General features: G+C 42.3%; 2 protein-coding genes across 5 annotated transcripts in view; one reads left to right on the forward strand and one right to left on the reverse strand.

Moving 5' to 3' along the window:
- PRKCA (protein kinase C alpha) overlaps window positions 1-19,113 on the reverse strand; it is a 483,515-nt gene extending 464,402 nt beyond the window's left edge. The window contains exons 1-2 of the mRNA XM_049861275.1: window positions 18,879-19,113; window positions 16,016-16,047 (exon numbers count right to left, since the gene is read on the reverse strand). Coding sequence (XP_049717232.1) covers window positions 16,016-16,047; window positions 18,879-19,051 — 205 coding nt within the window. The 5' untranslated portion in view covers window positions 19,052-19,113. The remainder of the gene's footprint in view (window positions 1-16,015; window positions 16,048-18,878) is intronic.
- Window positions 19,114-20,699: 1,586 nt separating this feature from the next.
- APOH (apolipoprotein H) overlaps window positions 20,700-24,489 on the forward strand; it is a 53,288-nt gene continuing 49,498 nt past the window's right edge. For all 4 annotated transcript variants that reach the window (XM_049861278.1, XM_049861277.1, XM_049861281.1 and 1 more), the window contains exon 1: window positions 20,700-21,639. The gene's annotated coding sequence lies outside the window, so the exon portion shown is untranslated. The remainder of the gene's footprint in view (window positions 21,640-24,489) is intronic.

Here is a 24,489-nt window from a genome sequence, read left to right on the forward strand (position 1 = left end):
TTCTAAGTGCTGAAGAGCAAAGATGTCACCTTGAAGACTAAGGTGCGCCTGACCCAAGCCATGGTAGTTTCAATCACATCACATGCATGTGAAAGTTGTACAATGAATAAGGAAGACCGATGAAGAATTGATGGCTTTGAATTGTGGTGTTGGCAAAGAATATTGAATATACCATGGACTGCCAGAAGAACGAATAAATCTGTCTTGGAAGAAGTACAACCAGAATGCTCTTTAGAAGCAAGGATGGTGAGACTGCGTCTTACATACTTTGGACATGTTGTCAGGAGGGATCAGTCTCTGGAGAAGGACATCATGCTTGGCAAACTACAGTGTCAGCGGAAAACCCTCAACGAGGTGGACTGACACAGCGGCTGCAACAATGAGCTCAAGCATAACGATTGTAAGGATGGCGCAGGACCGGGCAGTGTTTCATTCTGTTGTACACAGGGTCACTATGAGTCAGAACTGACTTGACGGCACCTAACAACAACAACAACAATTATCCATGTTTAATTTTTTCTTATCTGTTTTTATCTTCAACTGTCATTTTGTACATTTTGTGTGTTTATTTTCTGTATCTCTAGTTCCAAGAACAGACCCTCAAATCAACAACACTTGACTTATGTATTTGGCTTGTACATTGTCCAGAAATCATTTTAAATCTAAGCTGGGGTTATCTACACTATAGAAGACAAAACCACCAAATAATAAACATTTAATCACCCTTTGAATCTTGTTTAAGGGGCTAATAAAAATATTTACATTCGCAGATTAACTGGACATTAGTTGGTTTGTATGCATATAATTTAGGTAATATATAAAATGCAAAGTCATCTCTGATATAATCTCTCATCAATGGAAGATCAACGGTAGACTAAGAAACACAAAGGGTGTAGCCTATACTCAAAGAATCATAAAAGAGTTAAAATTAGAAAAACAAAGGCTAACGAAAAAATAAATTATAGAAGAACCTTGCCCATGGATTTTTATCCAATACAAATTCCAAAGTCTTAAGAATGTTTATACAATATTTTCAGCAAGTCTTTATATATTATTACCAGACTATTAATCTATAAATTATGAAAGCTAAACATACAATCCTTATTTACTCAGTAAAACTCTTAGTCTTTAGAGCAAGATACCTATTTGTCTCTAAAAGGCACTGCCATTTTCCGAAAACAAATATGAGGAACCCATTGCCTGCTTTATTTGTATGCTTCCTTATACCTTTTCCATTTTTAATATAGTTGAATGGACACCTATACTCAATGGCAATAGCCCCAATATTCAAGACTACGGAGTGCAGTAAATCCAAAGGTTTATGAGCTACCAGAAGGCAGAAAGGTGTCACCATGGACACAGTGTCACTATATGGGGGTTGAGGGCTGGAGTTTCAGGTGGTCACTCTCTTGTAGTTATAGCAGGTCACTTAACACTCATGGCCAAGTTCCAGAGCTGTAAATTCACGGACCTAGGCTACACCATCTCTACAGTCCTTTCATGGCTTTTCCTGACCCTGTGACCATGCGGTTCACCAAGGAGGCCAGAAAAGGTTAGTATTTAAATGTATATGAATTCAGATTATTAACCTTCATTTAAGCAGAAGCATATTTTTGTCATATATGAATATATTATACACAAAAAACAAAAATTCTCACAACCGGACCAATAAGCAACAACACGATAAACAGAAAAAAAGGTTGAAATTGCCAAAGGTTTCATTTTACTTGGATCCACAATCAATACCCATGAACGCAGCAGTTAAGAAATCAAAAGACTTATCGCACTGGCCAAATCCACTGCAAAAGACCTCTTTAAAGTGTTGAAAAGCAAAGACGTCACCTTGAAGACCAAGGTGCACCTGACCCAAGCCACGGTGTCTTCAATCACCTCATATGCGTGCAAAAGCTGAACGATGAATAAGGAAGACTGAAGAAGAATTGATGCCTTTGAATTGTGGTGTTGGCGAAGAATACTGACTATATCATAGACTGACAAAAGAACAAACAAATCTCTCTTGGAACAAATACAGCCAAAATGCTCCTTAGAAACAATGATGGTAAGGCTACATCTCATATACTTTGGACATGTTATCACGAAGGCTCAGTTCATGTAGAAGGACATTGTGCTTGGTAAAGTAGAGGGTCAGTGAAAAAGAGGAAGACCCTCAACGAGATGGATTAACGCAGTGGCTGCAACAACGGACTTAAGCATAACAATGATTGTGAGGATGGCGCAAGACCGGCAGTGTTTTGTTCTGTTCTGTCCGATTCAGTGGCGCTTAAAAACAACAACAGTGAATATATCATAACTTAAGCAATATTAAACCCAATGTTTTAAAAAGAGCTACCCAGGTTCTTTTTTTAGTGACCGAAAGCTTTACCCACCCCACATGACTATATTCTACTACTTAAAAAAAAATTTTTTTTTTTAATTCTAAGAGAAAAGTCTCTACCTAGTTTCAGGCTATTAGGATAAAATATGCAGAATATCGAGTAAAATCTGGCATAAAAGGGACATATGAAAATGCAAGCAAAAACCAAAAGTTAAGGGTCCACTTGGTAATTCTGGGATAAGATGTAGGCCTTCAATAATTCACCCCCGGTGTACGGTCAGCCAAAAGCATCCTGTTAACAAGTGATGCTATCAAAATTAATATCTGAATGCTTTATTTTTCCAGAGTTCACACTTCAAATTAAAAATAAAACATCATGAAAAGCCTTAATATTATACCTCTAATTATAATAATTGAAAAATTAAACTAAAAAGCCCAGAGCCTCACCCGGTAAGTTATCCTTCGATCTTTATTACCTTTACCTAAATTATTCTCTCCCAGCATTTCATTGGATTCATTCAGACAACTAGGCAAGTCTTAACCATAGCAACCCTTCCGGCTCCAAAGCAATAATTAATCTTTATAAAATGTAATTTTGCAAGTTAATTTGCATCAAATGAGCACAGAGCCCTGGTGGCTAAGAGCTATGGCAAGCTACTGTTTTTATGCTTTTTAGCTACGCTAGCCAAAAAAGGTCGGCAGTTTGAATCCACCAGGTGCTTCTTGGAAACCCTAAGATGCAGTTCTACTCTGTCCTATAGGGTCGCTATGAGTCGGAATCGACTCCACGGAACCGGGTTTGGGTTTTTTTTTTTTTTTTTGAGCACAGATGCAGCTCGATACCAGCAGGTGCTTTGTTTTGCAATTAAGCAAAAAAGGGAAAAGGAGAATAATGCATCTATCAGCCTTTGCCCCTAACCTTGAATTTGGAGCTAAAAAAATAAAAATCAGTCCTGTGTGCTTCTGAACTGTTTATAATGATAATCTGAATTTAAAAAAAAAAAAAAAAACCAAACCCACTGCCGTCAAGTCTATTGCAACTCACAGAAACCCTATTGAACAGATTAGTACTGCCCCCATAGGGTTTCCAAGGAGTGCTTGGTGGATTCGAACTGCTGACCTTTTCAGACATACAAAATATAAAGCCTCATTTTTAAATAAAAACAGATACATGCTAAAGAAGTTTTCCATTGTAACAACTCACGCAGGTTGAAGAAACTAATGTGAAACTAAAAACATAAAAATCACTTTAGTGATCACTGTTTGAACAAACTCAGCATGTCAAAGAATTAGATTTATTCAAAAGAAAACTCCAAAACTATTGTTCGGCAAATGATTCACAATACAATTATTTTACTCTGTAACCCACCTATTAAATTTTAAATCATCCACACAAAACTTTTCACAATTAAAACAACTGCACTGAGAAAAACACCTTTATATTTAGAAAATAAGAAAGCATGTTTTCAACTCCTCGCTACGATGCGGTTACCAATCAAGCTGCAATATCTAAAATTCAAAAAATGGATAGTTTTTTTTTTACATTTTAAGACAGTCTCTTCATTTCAGGTGTATAGTTGCATGCATTAATTCAACAAAAGGAGGAAAATAATTTAAGCTCATTCATCGTCATTTATCATCAAGACAAATCAGAACAGAAGCTAACAGAAGCCTTTACAAGAATGTGCCAAGATCTCTTGAATCAATGAAAGCTTTATTCTAATTACAACAAACAGTATCACAAATCATACTTTATCAAAAAACCTAAGGAAAAGTAAAAGAAATGAAGAGATGAGTAAAAGAGACTGGCTACCTGTCCACACAGCTTCAGATACTAAAAAACTACTGCAATTAAAACACAGCCATTTACAAATCAGAGCCCCTGGGTGGAGCAAACAGGAAATCAGAGCCCCTGGGCGGAGGAGTTAACGCATTCAGATACTAACCAAAAGGCTGGAGGTTCAAGTCTACTCAGAGGTAAAAAAAAAAAGATCTACTTCCAGAAAATCAGCCAATGAAAACCCTATGGAGCAAGCACAGCTCTACCCTGTCATACATGGGGTCGCCACGAGTTGGATTCAAGTGGACGGCAACTGGTTTTTTACTTACTACATCTGCCTGGTTTCAAATGGCCACTCTCCTATGAACCAGATGAGTGACACTGGGCAAGTTACTTCTCTCTGCCCCAACTTCCCCTCCTGCGTATGGCGGGGGGCGGAGGGGTAGGGGGTACAGTAATGCCAGGTATCCAGCGGGTAAGTACATTCAGCATAGTAGCAGCATTATATGAACTTTCATTTTGTAAATCTGAAGCCCAGATTTACATTCCAATCTAGGGCACGAGTACTCTGCAGCGCCCCTCTCCAGCTCTTTCTGATCCTGGCTGTGACACAGTAAGCTAAGTGCCATGGAGAAGAAAGAAGTACCTACTGAGGGTGGACCAGAAATTCTGACTGAATAAAGCAGTCAGCAAGTTTTAAAATAGAAAGTGCCGCTGATTTTAAATATGTAAATGTTGCCTTCATTATTTCGCCTCTTAATGTGCATAAGCATATCTAGCAGAAATCAGTGCAGCACACCCAGTCATGAAACTTCCACGCTATAAGGCCCTACGTTTCCAACACGATGCTGTCATCAACGTTCCCAGCGTTAGTATAGTACAGAACTAGAATAGGATCAAAGCAGAACATTTTTTAAAAGCAAGATGTTGCGTTTCCAAGCATAAATTCCATGTATCATTTATAAGGAGATACAATACTTCAGTCTCCTGCATTTGCAACATTTTTCAGAAAAATGAACATGACATAAAAATAAAAACAAAAAGAAGAAACAGGAGGAAATAACGTATTTCGTACAAAAGAACAGTATGTGGAAAAGCATAAAATAGCTCCAGATACACATCTCCTATCTGTTCCCATAAACAGCACGGCCCCTTCTCCTGGTCTATACATAAATAGCACGGCCCCTCCTCCTGGTCTGTACATAAATACCATGGCCCCTCCTTCTGGTCTATCTGTAAATACCATGGCCCCTCCTCCTGGTCTATATGTAAATAGCACGGCCCCTCCTCCTGGCCCGGCCTGGCCTGTCCATAAATAGCATGGCCCCTCCTTCTGATCTGTACATAAATAGGGCCCCTCCTCCTGGTCTGTACATAAATAGCATGGCCCCTCCTCCTGGCCTGGCCTGGCCTGTCCATAAATAGCATGGCCCCTCCTCCTGGTCTGTACATAAATAGCATGGCCCCTCCTCCTGGTCTATCCATAAATACCATGGCCCCTCCTTTGGTCTGTGTGTAAATTGCATGGCCCCTCCTCCTGGCCTATACATAAATAGCATGGTCCCTCCTGCTTGTCTGCTGGTAAATAGCATGGCCCTTCTTCCTGGTCTATAAATAAATAGCTTGGCTCCTCCTCCTGGTCTATACATAAATAGCATGGCCCTTCCTCCTGGTCTATACATAAATAGCATGACCCCTCCTCCTGGTCTATATGTAAATAGCATAACCTCTCTTCCTGGTATGTATGTAAATAGCATGGCCCTGCTCCTGGTCTACATGTAAATAGTATGCCCTGCTCCTGGTCTATATGGCTCGCTGAATGTATGAGTCACTTGGATCCCTCTCTTCTTTTGCTCACCTGTTTCCTCAGTTTAGAATATCTTTCCCCATCTTCCCAGTGAAATGAAATGCTATGCATCCTACAAAGCCCAAATCAAAAGCCACCTCCCAATGAATTCAGAAAATTTCTACATCCTTCCCACAAGCTCCAACAGCCCCTATTTTGTTCAGTCTTTATTATGGTTAGCTGTTTTCATGCATGTCTTCCATGCTAGACTCTAAGCTCCCCTATGCTGGGTTTCCTGGCTCATGCCACCCAGTATCTAACACAAAAAAGATACAATGGACAGTCTACGTATCTGGCATAATCTCGCTATAGGCAGTAACCATGTAAGTGTTACTGAGTTGAGTAACTCCTCATTCTTCGATACCTCCACACATCAGGCAAACGGTGTAATTCAAGTTTGACACAACAAGGAAAGGGGGCTTGTGAGAGGCAGCAGAGCATGGGTGTTAAAAGCATGAATTCTGGACTCAGACCCAGGGTTTAAACCTCAGAAACACCATTTTTAAATTATGTGACCTGAGGTTACTAAACCTTTTTGTGCTTTAGTTTCCTCATCTGTAAAATGGGGATAACAATACTGCTTACCTCTTCAGAGTCACTGTGAGGGTCAAATGAGTTAATCCAGGTGCTTAGAACAGCATCTGAGATTAAGCACTACAGTGTAGGGAGAAGCCCTGGTGTGCAGCGGTTAAGCACTCAGCTGCCAACCATAAGGTTGGCGGTTCGAACCCACCAGCCACTCCATGGGAGAAAGATGTGGCAATCTGCTCCTGTAAAGACCGCAGCCTTGGAAACCCTATAGGGCAGTTCTACTCTGTTCTATAGGATCGCTATGAGTTGGAATCAACTCAATGGCAATGAATTTGGATTTCTGGTTTAAGCCAAAGAAAGGCTGCAACCACAATGGCAAGGAGTAAAAATGGAACTCTCACGTCCCCCATTCCAGATGATTCAAAAAAACCCATTGCCACCAAGTCAATTTCGACTCATGGTGACCCAACACGACAGAGTAGAACTGCCCCCATAGGGTTTCGAAGGCTGTAATCTTTACAAAAATAGACTGCCACATCTTTCTCCAGGGGAGCGGCTGGTGGGGTGGAACCTCGGATCTTTCTGTTAGCAGCCAAGCTCCTTCACTGAGGCTTACAGAGTTAAGGTAATCATCGTAATAGAATTTTGCTCTCAGAATTCAGCTGTTAACTGGAGTCCCTTCTACCTAATCTCTCCTCCAAGTCTGTCCAAGTCTGAGCTATGCTTATTTATTAGAACCCATCTCTATTTCTACCCCCAAACTTATTTCCTAACTACCCACTGGAGCCACCCAGACAAGGTAGATGGATTTCGTATTTCTCAAAATACCGAAAATAAATATGTATAGATACTGGGAGGGAAAAACACAGCAGGTGAAGACTAATTGCCCTTATGCTGATCTTACTTTGTGGTTTAAGACTTGCTCTTAAATAATTCTTATACTATGCTGATAATTAATCAAGGCATTCCCCTCCATCCCATTCTTGATAGAAATCTATTTCCAGAAGCCATTTTCAACTTTGTATAAGAGAGGATTTTTTTTTTAATGCACTTTTAGCCATTTTGGCTAGATTTCACTGTTACTGAAAAGTTCATGCATCAGGTTAAAGTCTAACATGAGGTTTCACGGTTTGGTTGAAAATAAGACCTGGAATAAAAGATCTGTCATGGAAACTCTGGCAGACAGACGAGGACGCTGCAGCTTTTAACCTTCTCCCTGTATCAGCGACAAATGCTCCGGCATTTCCTCAGCAGCATCAATCCTTCCTCTCCTTATATAAATCCCAGCTTTGTAAGTACCAGGAAAGTTTCCACTTGGCTCTGAAGAATGTTTTCTACAGAACTGTTAGAATTTGAACCCATGCTCCACCCCATCGGTCTGGGGACGTTCTCATGCTGGGGATGATATTCCATACTTCACAGGGTGGTTTTGGGATAAAAGTGTACAAAAGGTGAATGCTCCCAAAGGTCTGGCATATCATAGCATTTAATATTAGTTTTTCTTCCCTTCCATTAAGAAAAAAAAAAAAAAAAACCTTTAAAGTGACTGTAATTCAGATACAAACTTTCTAATCTGGCACTTCTATCGCCTCCCCTCTCAGTTCCTCCTCACACCAAGGCTCAGGAAACTTTCAAGTACACATGTTTAAAATTATCAGAATCAATGAAGTTGAGTTACTACTCCCTCTGGAGCATGACAATCTGTTTCCAGCTATCAGTAACCTCAAAGTAAAACAGGGCATTTAGATGACCGTGATCGAACACATGTGCTAAAAGTTGGCTTTAATTTTTCACCCTGTAACCCAAGACATTTCCCCCTCCTTGCTATGGCCCGTAAAACACTCTTGATTTATTTGTGGCAATTAGGTTCATTCCTGACACCTGAGCACTTCCCTAAAGCTGGGAGGTAGGCAATTAAGTGGTTTATTCCTTTTGGATTAATAGGTCTGACATTATACGTAACCCATTATCGGTAAAAATTGGAATTTTCTGTTCTGTATTTTGAAGGATAACTACATTTAGCTTCACAGAATACTTTTTCTTAAGTCATGTGAAGATCTATCCTAGTTGATGAAACTCTGGATTATAAACTGGCCTTAAAAAAAAATAATAATGGGCAGGCAAAACTGATTGTGATCCTTCCGGTTACCCAAAATGGACCCCAAAAAAATCGCACTGCCGTCAAGTCAATTCCAACTCATAGTGACCCTACAGGAAAGAGTAGAACTGCCCCACAGAGTTTCCAAGGAGCACCTGGTGGATTCGAACTCCGGACCTACTGGTTAGCAGCCATAGCAGGGTTTCCTGGTTATGTACATTCATATCTCTCCCAATATTTATATATTCACACACCCAACAAATATTTACACAGTGTCTAATGAGCGCCAGGCACTGCATTAAACACTAGAGACACAAAGAGAAATGAGACTCAGCCCTTGCTTTCAAGGCTGGTAGAGGAAAGAGTTTAGGGATTAATGAGACAGTGTGAAGGAACTATAATGGAGAGAGCATCCAGGAAGAAGGGACGGTGGGTTGAGAAGGGCCCGAGGTAGGCTTTGGGCTAGGACCCATAGGTGAAACAGGTGTTATGTGGGCGGGAAGGGGGTTGAAGGAGGGAAAACTTAAGATTTGTAAACTGCAATGTATTCAGGATGGCTGGAGGACGGAGAGAAGGAAGTGGCCTTAGACTGAGTCTGAAGAAGCAGGGAGGGGACAATTCATTAAGGGATGTAAAGTGCCCTACTGAGGAGCTGGACTTCATCCTAATAGGAAAGCTCTGAAGCTAAGGCTATTTTGAAAACAGGACACTCTGACCTTGGTGGATCAGTGGTTAAGCACCTGGCTGCTAACTGAAAGGTCAGTGATTCGAACACACTAGCTGCTTCAAAGGAGAACAATGTGGCAGTCTGCTTCCATAAAGATTAGTCTTGGAAACCCTATGGGGCAGTTCTACTCTGTCCTATAGGGTCACTAGGAGTCAGAATCAACTGGATGGCAACTGGGATGCATGAAGGAAACAACTGAGCAAGCTAGGGGTTAATGCCTCTAGAAACTTAGAGTTGATTAACATCATCCGGGAGAGTAAAACAAGCATCGGAGGGTAATAAATCACTTCATCATAAAATTAAAGAAAAAGAAACATAAATGTCAGGTTCAACTGCAAAAATACTGAGTAGGCTTCTACCACCGACTATTAGGATGAATAACCACCCCGTGCGCTGCAGCATCAGCTTCTGGCGAGACGTACGTGTGCGTGAATAAAATAACTGACAAAATACTTTCATTGAAAGTACTGAGTGAAAGAGTCACCATTCAGAAAACCATTCACCAGAAATCATTTCGTGACAAGTCTATACCACCAATGGGAATACACAACACTAGCTGCGTTCATGTGTCCCTTACTCTTAACAACTATTAACGCATTTTCATGGAGAAAAACAAAACTGTATTGAAAAGCAGTCTTAAGTGCCCACTCCACCTCACTTACCTCAGGCATTACAGGCAATTTCACCTCTGAGAATGAAATTATGCTCAACTTTAGTGCCAAACCTTCAGCGTCTACATTTACATAACTCTTACATGGATTTTGTCATTTGGGGACTGAAAATAATCCAGAAAGGTTCATCTACAGTTAACATAGCCTCTAATTTTAGAATGGGTAACCAATGAGAAATGGGATACCAGGTTTTTTATCACCATTTTGAAGACAAAGGATGACGGGATATTTCAGCACCAACCCTACAAACCAAGGGGCAGCCTGAGGTCACTGAGAGTTTAGGAGTGGTCCATCAGTGCACGGACTAGACAAATACTCTGTCAAAGCTGGCCTACTGTACAATTCTGCCCAACTCAGACCTCAGCCCTCCTCTATCTCTTGGCACTCGGTGTCCACGCTATATGGCTCTCAGTACCTTTGTGACCTATGACCACAAAACTGGACATCCCTTTTCTGAAAGGCAGCCAACCTAATCCCCGCTCCCCCCTTTCTGCTTGCAGGTCACCCTCCCTTAAATCAGCCTTGTTTTCTAGAATTCCTCAGCTCATGCAGCCAAGAGGGCCTTATTCCTTTTTCTTCTTCTCCCCACAAATGACAACTTTCACTCTTAGGGAAGAAATACAGCACACAGTCCTGCTCAGGTAGACCAATGGAAATATGTATCCTCAAACAGGCCTTCAGAATGAAATGTCATCAGCAAAGCAGAAGAGGCACTGATTTTTAACCATTAACTACTAAGAACTACAGCACTTGAGTTGGAGTCACAGGTTAAGTAGAATATTTGGTGTGTTCTTAGCAGGGAAATATTCTGAGATTCAAAACCACTTCACTGTGGCTTTACTGAAAGTGTATAAACGTGAATTAATTCCCCACAGTTCTCTCAACATCCGGTGTTGATCATTCAGAGCCAAGAGGCCCCTGCTGACCACAGTTATGGGCAGAGCTTGATCCTCAGGTGGTCTCTTTAGGGTCTCTTAACTGAAGAGCCTGAGTTAGTACATTTGAATTTGTGATAGTCAACAAAAGAAAAGAATAGGAAAAGCAGGAAAAACATGCCAAGGTTAACCAGATATAAAAAAAACTATGTAAGTAACTATTGGGCACTTCAAATAAGCAGGCCACATTCTGAGAAGCTGTTTCTACCACTGTAATTAGAGAAACGCATGGGTCTTACTCTGACAAGGAAAAACGTTGCACTTTTCCAGCAGGGAAAGTAAGAGGTAATGGTGTTTAGGCTACGCTGCCCAGAGGAAGAGAATAAGTGAACGTGCCATCTGAGCGGTAAGGTGGATCGTTCTGTTTATATGACGACTGCTTTTCTAAATCAGCCGATGCAGGACAGAAATAACCGGCTAGAGCCAGACCTTCCAGGTGGAATCTGAATTTCATCAATGACTAGGCCAGACAAGTCTACTCCTCTTGCTCCCCCTCTTTTCTATGAAAAAAATATGAGCAATGACCAGCTCTCTGCTAGCCTCAAGGAGCTGAAATAAGCACTAAGTAGATCAAACCGACGAACAGTGTTAAACTGAACAAAAAGTAAACTCGAGTCATATAACAAGGGTCATTTCAGAGTTACAACAAAATGAGCCTGTCTTTATCTCTAACGGCTTTAAGGAAAAATGCTCTAGGGCCTCTAGCCCCACTGCTCATTCTTCTCTTCTTCCCACATTTCAGGCCCTGGCTTTCACTACTGCACGCAGTAAATTCTCACAAGATCCTCCCGTGTTACTTGCCCTGGCAATATCAGTTTTCAGGGCTGTACACCTGTACTGCAATACAAATAAGAATGACATAGAGTCCCTTAAGTGAAAGGCAAATAACCCAATAAACATCTCTCCAGAAAAGTCTGCTGCTTCACGAAGGGACAAATATCATATGATTCCACTTATATGAAATATCTAGGCTAGGCAAGTATACAGAGACCAAAGTTTATTAGTGATTGCCAGGGGGGAGTGGGAAGGGGGAAAAAGAGTGACTCATTACTTAGGGGATACTGAGCTTCTGTTAAAAGTGATGGGAAAATTCGGAAATGGATAACAACATGATAAACGTAACTAATGTCACTGACTTATATACATGAAGAATACTGAAATGGCAAATGACTGGTTACATACATAGTTACCAAAAAAAAGGAAAGTTTGCTGCTTCCCTTTATGTTGTATCTGGGGGGAGGGAAGAAAAAGGAAATCACCTTAGTGCTTCATATCCTTGTAAAATATGATATTTCCTGTCACTATAGGCTTCTGAATGGCAGAGATTACAAATCCAGTTTTAAGAATGAAAAACTCATTTCTTTAGTTTTCTAACTTATCACTTACTAAGTAAAAGGAAGATGAATATTCTAGATCTAAAGCTGCATGAATACATGGCTATTATTCTCATTTGGAGCACATGCACCTCTCTAGTTTATAAATAAAGAAAATGAAAAGCAATACTTAGTAGCAGATACTTTATCTACTGACCAAAGCAACAGACTACATACTAATAACTAGAAGACGCTGCCTCCATCAGGTGACAAAACTCTGGTGTACAAGGAATACAAAAAGCAGCTGCAAACTCCAGCTGCCATCTCCAGAGGTTGTATTGCCAAAGGCATGGCTGAGAATGAGTTATTGCCACTCATTCTCCTGAATAAGAATGAGTCTCTAGCAAACAGAACCAAGATGAAAAAGTTAGAGAATATTAAGAGAAAACTTAAACATACTCTCAAATGGTCAGATGCTAAGGGAAAGATTAATTTTGAGGAGAGGGCCAAAACAGGAAAAGGAAAGTAACTGTAGGTTTCCCCTACTATCCTAAACTAGCGCATTCCTATGAAACCTTTAGTAAGCCGAAACGGCGTAAAGCAAAGAAGCAATTACCATTAATTTATAAGGGGAAAAATTTTTGAGCATTCCCAGATCCAAAAAAATAACCTACCAAAGCATACCAAATAAACAGATAAGCACAAGTGCTCACAGACACAGTTCAAAGCTCTGGCAGCTTGACGCTTCATGTAGTTCCTGGGAAAGGAGCTGGCAATGCCACTCTCTCTGCTTGGGGTGCACAGTGCCTCTTTAATGGTTCACTGCAAAACAAACGCTCGATGCTATTTTTGCTTTTCGGCATTTTTCATAAAAGCAAAAATCCTCTTCTAATTTCTTTCGATTAGCAGAAACAGATGCTAACGTAGGTCTTTCATAAAAGCAAAGTGGTGTAAAGTAAACTTTAGAAAAGCAGGGGATACCTGCATATTTGTGTGCTTGAAAAGCACTGTCCTCTGCTAACATGTCCTTCTCAATTAAGTGGCAACGAACAATAAAACATAATGGATTTTTTTTTTTTATATATAGTGCCTATTAGAAGTCAGGAAACCCTGGTGGCGTAGTGGTTAAGTGCTACAGCTGCTAACCCAAGAGTCGGCAGTTCAAATCCGCCAGGCACTCCTTGGAAACTCTATGGGGCAGTTCTACTCTGTCCTATAGGGTCACTATGAGTCGGAATCAACTCGACCACGCTGGGTTTGTTTGTTTGTTTGTTTGTTTAGAAGTCAAATGCAGATGTCACATATTAAACAAAATGTAACAGGCAGATGATCTGTTACAAATAGATTTACATTTGAAAGGGTTTCTGTGAAGTAAAATTTTGTAAATGCATGAAGGGAACTCATCATGTAAAAAGATCTTAGGTGAAATTCTTCACCAAAGCAAAGAACAATGTATAAAGCACTTAGTCAAGTTCTTATTTGTCTGTTTTGGAGCTCTTGAATTTCAAGTATTAGGTAAAGTGAAGCAATTCATAGAACAAGTACAAAGAACTAAGACACATTTGAAAAAATACTGAAAAGAGACACCATTTTCACCTATCAAACTGGCATAAATGTAAAAGATTTACATTACCCAACACTGGCAGGAGTGAGGGAAAAGGGAGCACTCACATATATTAATATTGAAAATATTGGTATCTTTCGGCAGAGCAACTCAGGGGTACTCATTAATGATTAAAATGTACACATGTACACACACACGCACACGCACATGTGAGCCTACTTCCAGGTATCTATTGTAGAAATACCTACACTAGTGCTCAAGGATGTTCTCTGCAGCAGTATCTGTGCTAGCAAGAACTTAGTAACAATTGAAATATCCATCAACGGAGAAGTGGATGAATAAATCTGACACATCCACACATTAGCCATTAAACAGAGTAAAGCAGAACTGATGATTTGACGTGGACTGATAGACAATACACTCTGAGTGAAAAAGGCAAATTTAAAAAAACTTAGCTTAAAATTCAAGTTTAAAAAACTAAGTGTATGTGAGAGAGGGAATGAATGGATGCCTTAAATAGGAGTTGGCCCTGGTTAAAAAAATTTTTTTCACTTTTTATTTTTTACATGGTATTTAAGAGATTATCAATCCATTAATCCACTAACAGTTCCAGAGATGCTCTCTAGGAGAAGCAATGCAGGACCATTTTGTAGTTTAATAATGCAGATACTCTATGATTTACCAAAAAAATCTGATCAGGCAAATAGGTCCAAGAGAGACCAACCTTATTCTGAATTCTTCTTATGCAGAAAATGGTAAGTTTTTAAAGTAACATGCCCTCTTTCTCTTAGAATGTAATATTATTTGAGAAAATTCAGTATTTTTCTTATAAGTTTCCAAGGCTTCCACTCAAAAACATTACCAAAAATAATAATAGACGTGAATCCCATTAGTCCAGAATCACAAAGTAACTTTACAACTTTAAACTTCCTAAAATCTAGTCTAGACCCAAGTCTTGCCTACAAATTTCAGGCTCACAACTTTGAGAACTGGAAAGAGCTGTGTCTTCCTTTTATCTTTTAAAGAAAGGCTGGTGCAATACACCTTTCTCTTACTATTCTCTTTTTTATAAGACTACCCTTGATTTCCAAATACAACTCTCAGAATGATTTATTCTATGGGGCTTTAAGCACTCTATATAAACATCTTGATGTAAGAAAGGTAGACTATTAATGAATAAGCACACCATAAAACAGCCCCGCCTAAAATACATTTAGAAGACGTATATAAGACAAGTTCACTCATTTAAAGCAGTTTTTAAAGGGTAACCAAATTACTACCACAATTTTAAAGTTGTAAAAAAGTACACATAGTGCCTTCTCTCTTTCTCTCCTTCATGTGCTTAACATTACACAGTATTAGGACAATATTTTCCAGGCTAGAATGTATTTTTCACTTGCCCTAATAATAAGCCTATGCCCAGATGGGAAATGCAACCAGAACTGAATAAACACAATATAGACGATGAACAGGAGAGCCAGAAGATGGGCTAATGAATCTGGGATGCCTACACAAGCTTGAAAGCATTAAGAAATTAAACAAAATGAATAGAAAGTATGAAAAGTTAAATACTGGATGGGTGGGAAATGCAACTACAGATCAGGGGAGAGGGTGGAGTGGATTTCTTTTTTCAGGCAACAGATAGCATCGAACATGTTGTCAGATATCTAAGCTAAAGGAAAAGTGTGCCACACGGTAATACTGCAGGAATCAATCACTGAATTATCCATATACCTTTAAAACATGCCAACTTTGTTCTGGATGACAATCGGTAACCTACAGAAACAAAAACTTACTAAAATAATGTATGGCCCAAAATGAACCGCAATGAGTCCAACCCAAAGTATAGGTAAAACAGATGAACAAAAACAAAAGAGGAAGAACAAGAAAGAAAAGCCACATGAATACAAAGTGATTCCATTTTTTTCTTAACACCCACACAAAGACAGCAGTTTCTGAGAGGAATGTTCTCTGCAAAAAAATAAAATTAAAGGAATTTTTTTTTTCAATGAGAAAAAGACAGCTCTATATGCAGATTACTAGGCAAGACCATATGATTTTTTAAAGTCCCAAATGTACAGCCTTCATATTTCAAAAATCTTATCTAAATAACATATGTTTTGGGTCACGAAGAAAAGATGACTTAAAATATCATTCCTGTTTGGAATGCTTATTCATGTTGTATTTGAAAACAAATTCCAACATGGCAGCTTACCTTGGCACTGGAAGCCTTGTTTCCCAAACCCCCTGAAAAACAGAAACAAGAATAAAACATCTTAACATACTTCATGTGAGGCATATTTTAAGCAAGTTGTGTGGCAAATTATTCTATAAAGTTAAAAATTTGTCCACAACACCCAATGATTCAATAAGAAAAACACATGTAATATCGAATCAGATTACTGTATAAATTCAATTTAGGAAAAAAAAATCTACCTTGGCTGCAAAGGATCACTGAAATTCTTCAATTTATCAAGTTTCTTTCCAATTTTTTACGCTATGTAATCAGCAGTTACATTTCAACAAAGAATATCACTGTACATTCACATACTTGAATATTGGCTACAATATTCAAGTCACAAAAAGGAGTTTATGGGAAAGGAGGAAGTGGCTTAATTTTGTTCCTAAAGACCAACTAAAAATCTCTTCTTCTCCCTAATGACGATGAAAAAGTGGCTCCACTGTGTGTTAGGAGCTTGTTTAAAATAAGAAATTAGCAAACAGCATCACTCTTTCAACATTTAATTTTGCCTTAAGGAGCCATATTTTACAACAAAATAGCATTCCTATTACTTGCATTTGAGATGACCATGATCTAATTTTTACTGAGAACCAACAGCATTCAAAGCACACACAGAGACAATTTTGTTCTTGTAAGTTACTTCAGAGAATTTACTCTCTAAGGGGAGAACCCTGACATGGACATTAAACCGCAGACACCGTTCCACTAGAATGGACTGTATTACAATTTTTTCAGGAGGTTATTAGTCATAACCCCTTGCCTGACACAGCTTTTTAAGTTTACAAAGCACTTCACATACCTTTATAACCAACTTAGAGTCATCCCTCCAAAAAACATACCTAAATTCAAACGTTTAACTTTAAAATGTCAGTGCTTTAAGATTTAAGGGCCCATAGAAGCAATACTGAAAGAAAACGGAAAAATTAAAGCCACTGCTGAACAATTCCAGCAGATGTTTTCCTGGAACCTCCAAGTGGTTGCTTTACAATTAAGTGGAGACATACAGAGATTATTCAGGGAGGGAGAATAAGGAGAGATCGTTATCTTCCACTTTGCAACACACCTGGTGACCTGGCCAGCCACATCGATTCTCAAGGGCCTGATCCCTCCAGACAACTGATAGTGGAAAGACATTAGCTGGCCTGGGTAGGCTGCAAGTCACTTTTCTAACTTACTTAATTCCTGCAAAAGTAATCAACAGTCTGAGATAACTGTTCTCTTTTAACGGAATCTCACAGTCAAGAGAGGCCAAAGACCTCGCCTTAACTAAACGCAATGGCTTCTCTTTGCCCTGATGCTCCAAAAAGTTATTTTAAAAAGCCTTATCTACAATTACCTACTCTCTCAAGCACAACAGCTTCATATGCTGACTACCCCGGTGGAAAGCATTTACAGAGGTAGCTGTGCTTTTCATAAAAGTATACATTTGAGCTGATTTCTAAAAAGGAAGGGAAAAATTAAGCACGGAATTACCACCACGTTCATGGAACACGCCCTTTGAGATGTTTTTCTCCAGGAGTGATGGATTCGGACAGAGCCCTTCATAAGTTCTCCCTAGTGTCCCAACAAGATAAATATGTACACCACACAGTGGGCTGGTGTCTGAACAGTCACCCAGTGCAACTCCACGGAGGATGAGAGGAGGGAGCTAAGGAGCCCTAGCCTACACCCACAAACAAGCAGTAGAAGCACTGTGTCTGGCAAACTAAGAGAAAACAAAACTACGGATCCCCAAACTGAAGAACCTGGAGTTCCTTCAGTTCTGGGTTTCTAGCCTTTTGGGGTGCCACAGACCTTTTGAAAACCAGATAAAGCTATAATTCTCTCACCTGAAAAAAAAAATGCACATACACAGTTTCACTTAGTTCTACAGGATTCAGAGGCCCCCCCCAACCCCCCTCCAGGCCCATCCACTTGTTAATTCCTCCCAAAGCCACAGGACCTTCAAGTTAAGAATACCTACTGTTCATTGGAAATGACCTGAACTTGGACACCTTGAGCGGTTACAGTATTTTTCTTAAATAAGGCCTCTGTCCTCATCAACAGGGTTACAGGTCCAATCTCGTGTCGACAGGGTCTATTTTAAATGACTCCCTCTGCCTTCTGCCATTTGCCGGCACTGTTTTAATTCCCCTTCCCCCATTGCAAGCTTTCAACAGTTTGCTGCCTCTCGACTTTCTCTCCGGGATCGCCTAGAAAAGTCAAAGTCTCTCCGTGCCCAGTAGATACCAGCTACAGTAGGCAGGGACTCAAGATTGCAGTAGAGTCCCAGGCCGATGGGAAGCACAAACACACACCCCCCGAACACACCCTGCCTGGCTCGCCAACAACTTGGATTGCGCGCAGCAATCGCCACGGCTCCCCGGTTACACTGGGGCGTGTTTCTCTGGGACACTCCGGCTCTCTGGATTTTCTTTTCTTCCCCTTTTGCTCACACCCCGCCAAAACCGCTGCCCCACGGTCTGAGGGCGGGGGGTTCTGGGGGGAGGCCACTGGCCCGGTGGAGGGGATCAATGTCACTGGCGCGCAGGGCCAGCCCTCCCTCCTGCGGCAGGGGGTGTGTGGCCGGACGGCGACTTCCCCGGGAGTCCGGCCCGCGTGTGTGTCAGTGGCCGGGACGGCCGGGCGCGCGCGAGTGTCATTCAGGGCAAGAGTTGGGACTCCCGCCGGCTCTCCAAGTTCCCCGAGCCAGTCAGCCCTGGGGTGGACGCGCCCGGACTGGGGGGCCCGAGAGCGGGTCCGCGGGAGACGGACTGGTCCCCAGCCCCAGGAGCCGCGAGCGGGTCCGGGGGTGCCCCGGAGGTGCCCGTCTTGAGCCCGGCCCGCGCGCACCTACCAGATGAAGTCGGTGCAGTGGCTGCAGAAGGTGGGCTGCTTGAAGAAGCGGGCGATGAATTTGTGGTCCTTCACCTCGTGCACGTTCTTCTGCCTCAGCGCCCCTTTGCGGGCGAACCGGTTGGCCACGTCCTGAGACGCCGTGGAGTCGTTGGCCGGGAAAACGTCAGCCATGGTCCCCCCCAACCACCTCTTGCCTCCGCCGGGGAGCAGCAGCGGGGAGGCCGGGGGGCGGGGGCGGGGGCGGGCGGGGGAGAGGCGCGGGGCCGCGGAGACCCCGGGTGGGGGGCGCGGGCCGGCGGCCGGGGTCGCGGTGGCGGCTGCGGCCGGGCGGCGGCCAGGGAGAGTCGGGCTGGAGCAGCGCGGAGCGGAGCCGGAGCCGGAGCCGGAGCCGGAGCCGCTCGCTCGCTGGCCGCTCGCTGGCCCCACGCTCACTGACAGCACAGCGCCCGGCGCTCGCGCTTCCTACTCTCGGCGGCAGAGGCGGCCTGAAGCGGCCCCGCCCACCGCGCATGCCCCGAGTGCGGGGGCCGCGCGTGCCCGTGTGGCCGCGGGCGTGGGGCGCGCGAGAGAGAGGGCGCGCGCAGGCTGGGGCGCGCGCGGGCCTGGGTGGCGGGCGCTGCGCGGCGCTGCGCTGGGAGGACGCGGGCGCAGCAGGACTCGGCGCCTCCGCGTTTTCGGAGCAGCCCGGAAAGGGGAGGCGGCGGCGGCCGGGGAGGGCCGGTCCGAATTTGGGAGCGGAGGAGGGATCCGGGAGGGGCGGGGCGGCTCTCCTCCACCGTCTTTTTCTTTGCCTACTCTTTCTCTCCTCCGGGCTCTCCACCCTCTCGTCTCCTACTCTCCTTCCGCTCCTCGCGCTGTGCCTTCTCCTCTCCTCATCTTCCTCCTCCCACGCTTCTGCTCATATCTCTCTGCTCCTCGGCCCGCGTTTTCTACTCTCTGGGGTCGGAGTTCTGCGCCAACCGCACGTGGAGGAAAGGAGCCCCGAGTCCCAGAAGGGGTCCCCGCACACCCCCCCCCCCCGCCCCGGGCTCTCGGTCCGACCCGCCTGGACGCTCACCTTCCCTCCTCCGGCATCACACACAAGGCAGGTGCCACTTCCCCATCTCCCGGTCCCACCGGTACTTCTAGGGCACGATGGCCCTGTTTATCAGCCAGTACTAGTTTGAGGTTTTATGTGGCTAAAATGCCCAACCCCTAGACCTTTACGTTTTGTGTATGTGGCAGGAGAAAGGTAGCAATCTTAAATCATTGAACATTGATCCTTTTACCTACCTTCAATTGTTGACCTGTATTTCACCCCCTTTTTTTTTTTTTCCATAGGTGACTCATATCTAATTTGTACGTCAGATATTATCACCACTCAGGACGGTTAAAGAACTCGTCCTCGGTATTTATCCCGTTATTCATTGCCTACTACAGCTACAAAATTGGTTATTAGTCTTTCCTGATTTTACAAGAGAGTCCAGAACTTTAGAAATAAGTTTGCATCCTAAAGTAATTACTGCAATACTGGCAGGTGTAGAGTGCAACCAGAATATTTGTAAATTACAAAAACCGCTGGTGAAAGGGTAGCGGGCATGGATATGAAAAAGGACGCAAGTGGGGGCGTACCAACTAATCACTCGCTGAATACTTATCCTGCCCTACCACCCCCCCCCCCAAAAAAGGATGCTAAAATACCTGAGGGAGACAAGCGCCTCCTATCCTTTCATTACTGGTTTATTTCACTGTCAGAGTCACTAAGTTCACAAAACAACTTCATGAATTGGAAACACCAGTTCAAGTGTCTTCAAGAAAGAGAATGTGGTGTTTAGGCCCCTAAGAGATTTTTTTTTTTTTTCTATGATAATGTACTGTTTTAGAGTATGTCACATAGACTAAGCAGGTCTGCCCATTTTTGAGATTGGTCAATTGTGATGCTTGATGATAAATAAGAATGTCTTTTATATTTTGAACAGTGTAAGCTAGTGACTGGCCATTTGAGGCACATGCACTTTGCTGACGCATTTACTTCTCTTGAGCCAACCCTGGTTGGTGCTTAAAGAGACTGCATTTGTTTGATATCCTGTCTGTTCAGAAATTCCTCTACTTATGGTGGCCCTTTAGTCTAAGGAAGCAAAAAAGGAAGAGGTCAGGAAAGGAATGAAGTGCAGGGCATGTCAGGAAACTAGATCAAATTCTCCACAAAACACTGTAAACTTCTTAAACCATGGTTGTTTATTGCTTAATAATCATTAATCAAATGCAGTACTGTAGAATGAGTCACCCAGTTTTTTCCTCTTTGTCTAAGACAATGGTCCTTACACATTTTATGAAGACAATTCTATTTCCCTGAAGCTTTGGTGCGAGGATTCGAGAAAAATAATGGGAGAGTTGGAGGGTGGGGTTGTGGATAGTGCAAACCCTGAGCAAAGTAATAGGGAAGAAGAGCTAAGGCCCGGCCCCGGCAGCTACCCCACCATCTCCTGTGTAAGGAGTAGAGTAATTGCTTTTAGTAGTCAGTAAGCCAGATGGAGACACGTGCCTCTTTCTTTTCAGGTTATGGCTTTGCTTTCTTGCCACAGTTATTACTATCGTTAGTCGTGGGTAAAGGAAGAAACGGCTACCTCAAGTCTGTTGATGGGTAGTGGGGCTGGGCATGAGTGCATCAATGCCTGTACCTTGCTCAGTTGGGGGGAGAGTGCACCTGGAGTAGGGAATTGCCAACCAGTGTCACACTACCTCTAACAAGGATTGGAAGGAGGCCTGCTGGCTCAAAGGTAAGTGCTTAGCTGCTAATAGAAAAGTTGCTAGTTTGACCCCACCCAGTGGCTCCATGGGAGAAAAACCTGGCAATGTGCCTAGAAAACCCTGTGGGGCAGTTCTGCTCTGTCACATAGGTCACTGTGAGTTGAAATCGACGCCACCTAACAACAACATCAGGGGCTGGTGGGATCTGGGTCGTGATTTGCCTTTGTGGCCCACCTGAGAAGTTCCCATGGAATCATTACAGTGGAGGGGATTACGGAAAGGAGACTCCTTGGGGTGGTGGTTGTCAATCTGTCCTGAGTGATAGTCATGTTTTAGAGTCTGCTGCTTCACGGGGAAGTTGCAGGAAAGAACAAGGAATGGTAGACTGAACACAGACTGTCAGAATTCTCCTGTCTCCCTTGCCTTTGAGGAGCCAGCTCTAGACTCTTTGGAGAGGCATCGCCTAGACCAAAACCAAACCAAACCCATTGCCACTGAGTCGATTCCAACTTATAGCGACCGTATAGGACAGAGTAGAACTGCCCCATAGGGTTTCCAATGAGTGGCTGGTAGATTTGAACTGCTGACCTTTTGGTTAGCGGCCAAATGCTTAACCACATGCACTACCAGGGGGACCCAAGATCTGGAGGTTAGGATCAAATCAGGGCACTAAACTGATGCTTCAGAACCAGATGGTTCACTTGAAACCAATAGGCTTTAAGTTTTAACTGTAAAACTTGCTGCTGTGTGCAAAAAACTGGCCTATTTTTAAGTGAACCAAGGCACCGGGCAATAGGAATTGCATAAGTGTAGGAAAAGCTCAATTTTGAGATTTATAGTAACCAAGAAGACTTAAAGGCTCACTTTATGGACTACGCACCGGATTTGTTTCTCATGTCCCTCGAAGAGCATCAAACAAAATCCAATTCATAATCCCGAACCAGACTTTTTAATCCCCTTTTCCTTTTCTTCTTCCAAAATACCGAGTCTCACCAACCGCACTCAGTAAGCTTTTCCAAAGCCCCCCAAAGATTCCCTCTTCTACCCACATTTAGACCCCCTTTTACCCTCTCTCCTCCCCTTTGTTATTTTTTGTATTCTTCATTATCTATTATACATCCTGTTACCATCAAATCGATTCCAACTCATAGCACCACTATAGGTCAGAGCAGAACTGCCCCATAGAGTTTCCAAGGCTGTAATCTTTACAGAAACAGACTGCCACTTCTTTCTCCTGCAAAGCAGCTACTGGGTTTGAACCACTGACCTTTCGGTTAGCAGCCAAGTGCTTAACCACTGCGCTACCAGGGCTCTTTGTATATTATGTATGTAAAAGTATATTATCTGTATAAATACGTATTGTATTTATATAAAGCTACGATGTATATTTTATACACTTAATTCCAACAAATCCTCCCTGCACATCTCCCTTCAGGATAAGGCCTTCTATACTCATTTTTTAATTTTGTACCACAAAATATCTAGGAACCAGTTTTAGACAGGGTAGCTTGGGATGAGTGTGAGCATCAGGGTAGCTGAGCAGAGAGTGAGGACTAAGCTGAAAATGACCAGGTTCTCATTCATTCATTCATTCAACAAACATTTTCTGAATTCCTGACAGTGTGCCAAATGCTGTGTTAGGTCCTGGGACTAAAATGTATTATATAGTGTGTACTGTATATTTTTCATCAAATAATATATACGTTTTTGACCAGTCAACCCTCTTGCATGTTATTTTCCTAAGTGCTCTGTGTGTTATATGTGTGTGGATGTGGACGCATTATTTATGTGGGTGCCTTATTTGTGGAAAAAATGCTGTACATTATATATTGGTCCAATGTTGAGCAAAACAGACATGTTGTTGTTGGTTGCAACCCCGTGTGCTACAGAGTAGAGCTGCTCCGTAGGGTTTCCTTGGCTGTAATCTTGATGGAAGCAGCTCACCAGGCCTTTTCTTCACAGTTATGCTGGCTGGGCTCAAACCGCCAACCTTTAGGTTAGCAGTCAAGCACAAACCGTTTGTGCCACCTAGGGACCTAGCCCCTGCTTTGTGTAATTTACATTCTCTTTGGTGACTGGAGTAGGAGAGGGAAGTTTGTGGACAATCACACCTAGTAAAACTTAGCCCATTATATACATTCACTTATATTTACTGTATATAATAGTAAATTAAATACACATGTACAGCTACCTTCAAAACTTTGATCCTAAGCTGGTGAAATGGACACGAAAAGAGAGAATGGAGGGAGAGAGCAGCCTGTCTTATTAGGGGGAGAGTAATTGGGAGTGTGTAGCAAGGTGTATAGGCGTTTTTGTGTGAGAGACTGACTTGATTTGTAAGCTTTCACTTAAAGCACAATAAAAATTATAAAAATTTACATTAAAAAAAAACTTTGATCCTGTTTTAGTTTGGATGTTTTTATGCTGTGTACAGTAATGTAGTAAATACAACTCAAATCCTGCCAATTGGCATCAGGCAAAGATTCAAGCAAAACTTGGAGAAGCAGCTCCAAAGGTCTGTCCAACAAAGCAGGCGACGTAGAATGCCAGCCTCCTGTTGGGTGAAGGTATCTGACGAGATTCAATGCAGTGATGACAACCTGGTTCTTTTGAATACACACTTAAATATGATTTGGCAAACTATACAATCTGCAGTTGTGTCTGTGCTTGGCATGGCTTTAGAAGTAGAATGGCAATACTTCCTAAAACCTTGGAATCCATTCAAATATCATTTAAATTTCTGTACAAGGTGTATCCCTAACAAATAGGAAGAGTATTCAGAAACACAATTTATCTACAAAATATTAATTGAGCAGTTATTAGGTGCCCAGGCAATCACTGTTCTAGTTGCTAGGGATGCAATGGTGAACAAAGCAGAC

The sequence above is a fragment of the Elephas maximus genome, chromosome 19, assembly GCF_024166365.1.
Source record: "Elephas maximus indicus isolate mEleMax1 chromosome 19, mEleMax1 primary haplotype, whole genome shotgun sequence".
Classification (NCBI taxonomy): Eukaryota; Metazoa; Chordata; class Mammalia; order Proboscidea; family Elephantidae; genus Elephas; species Elephas maximus.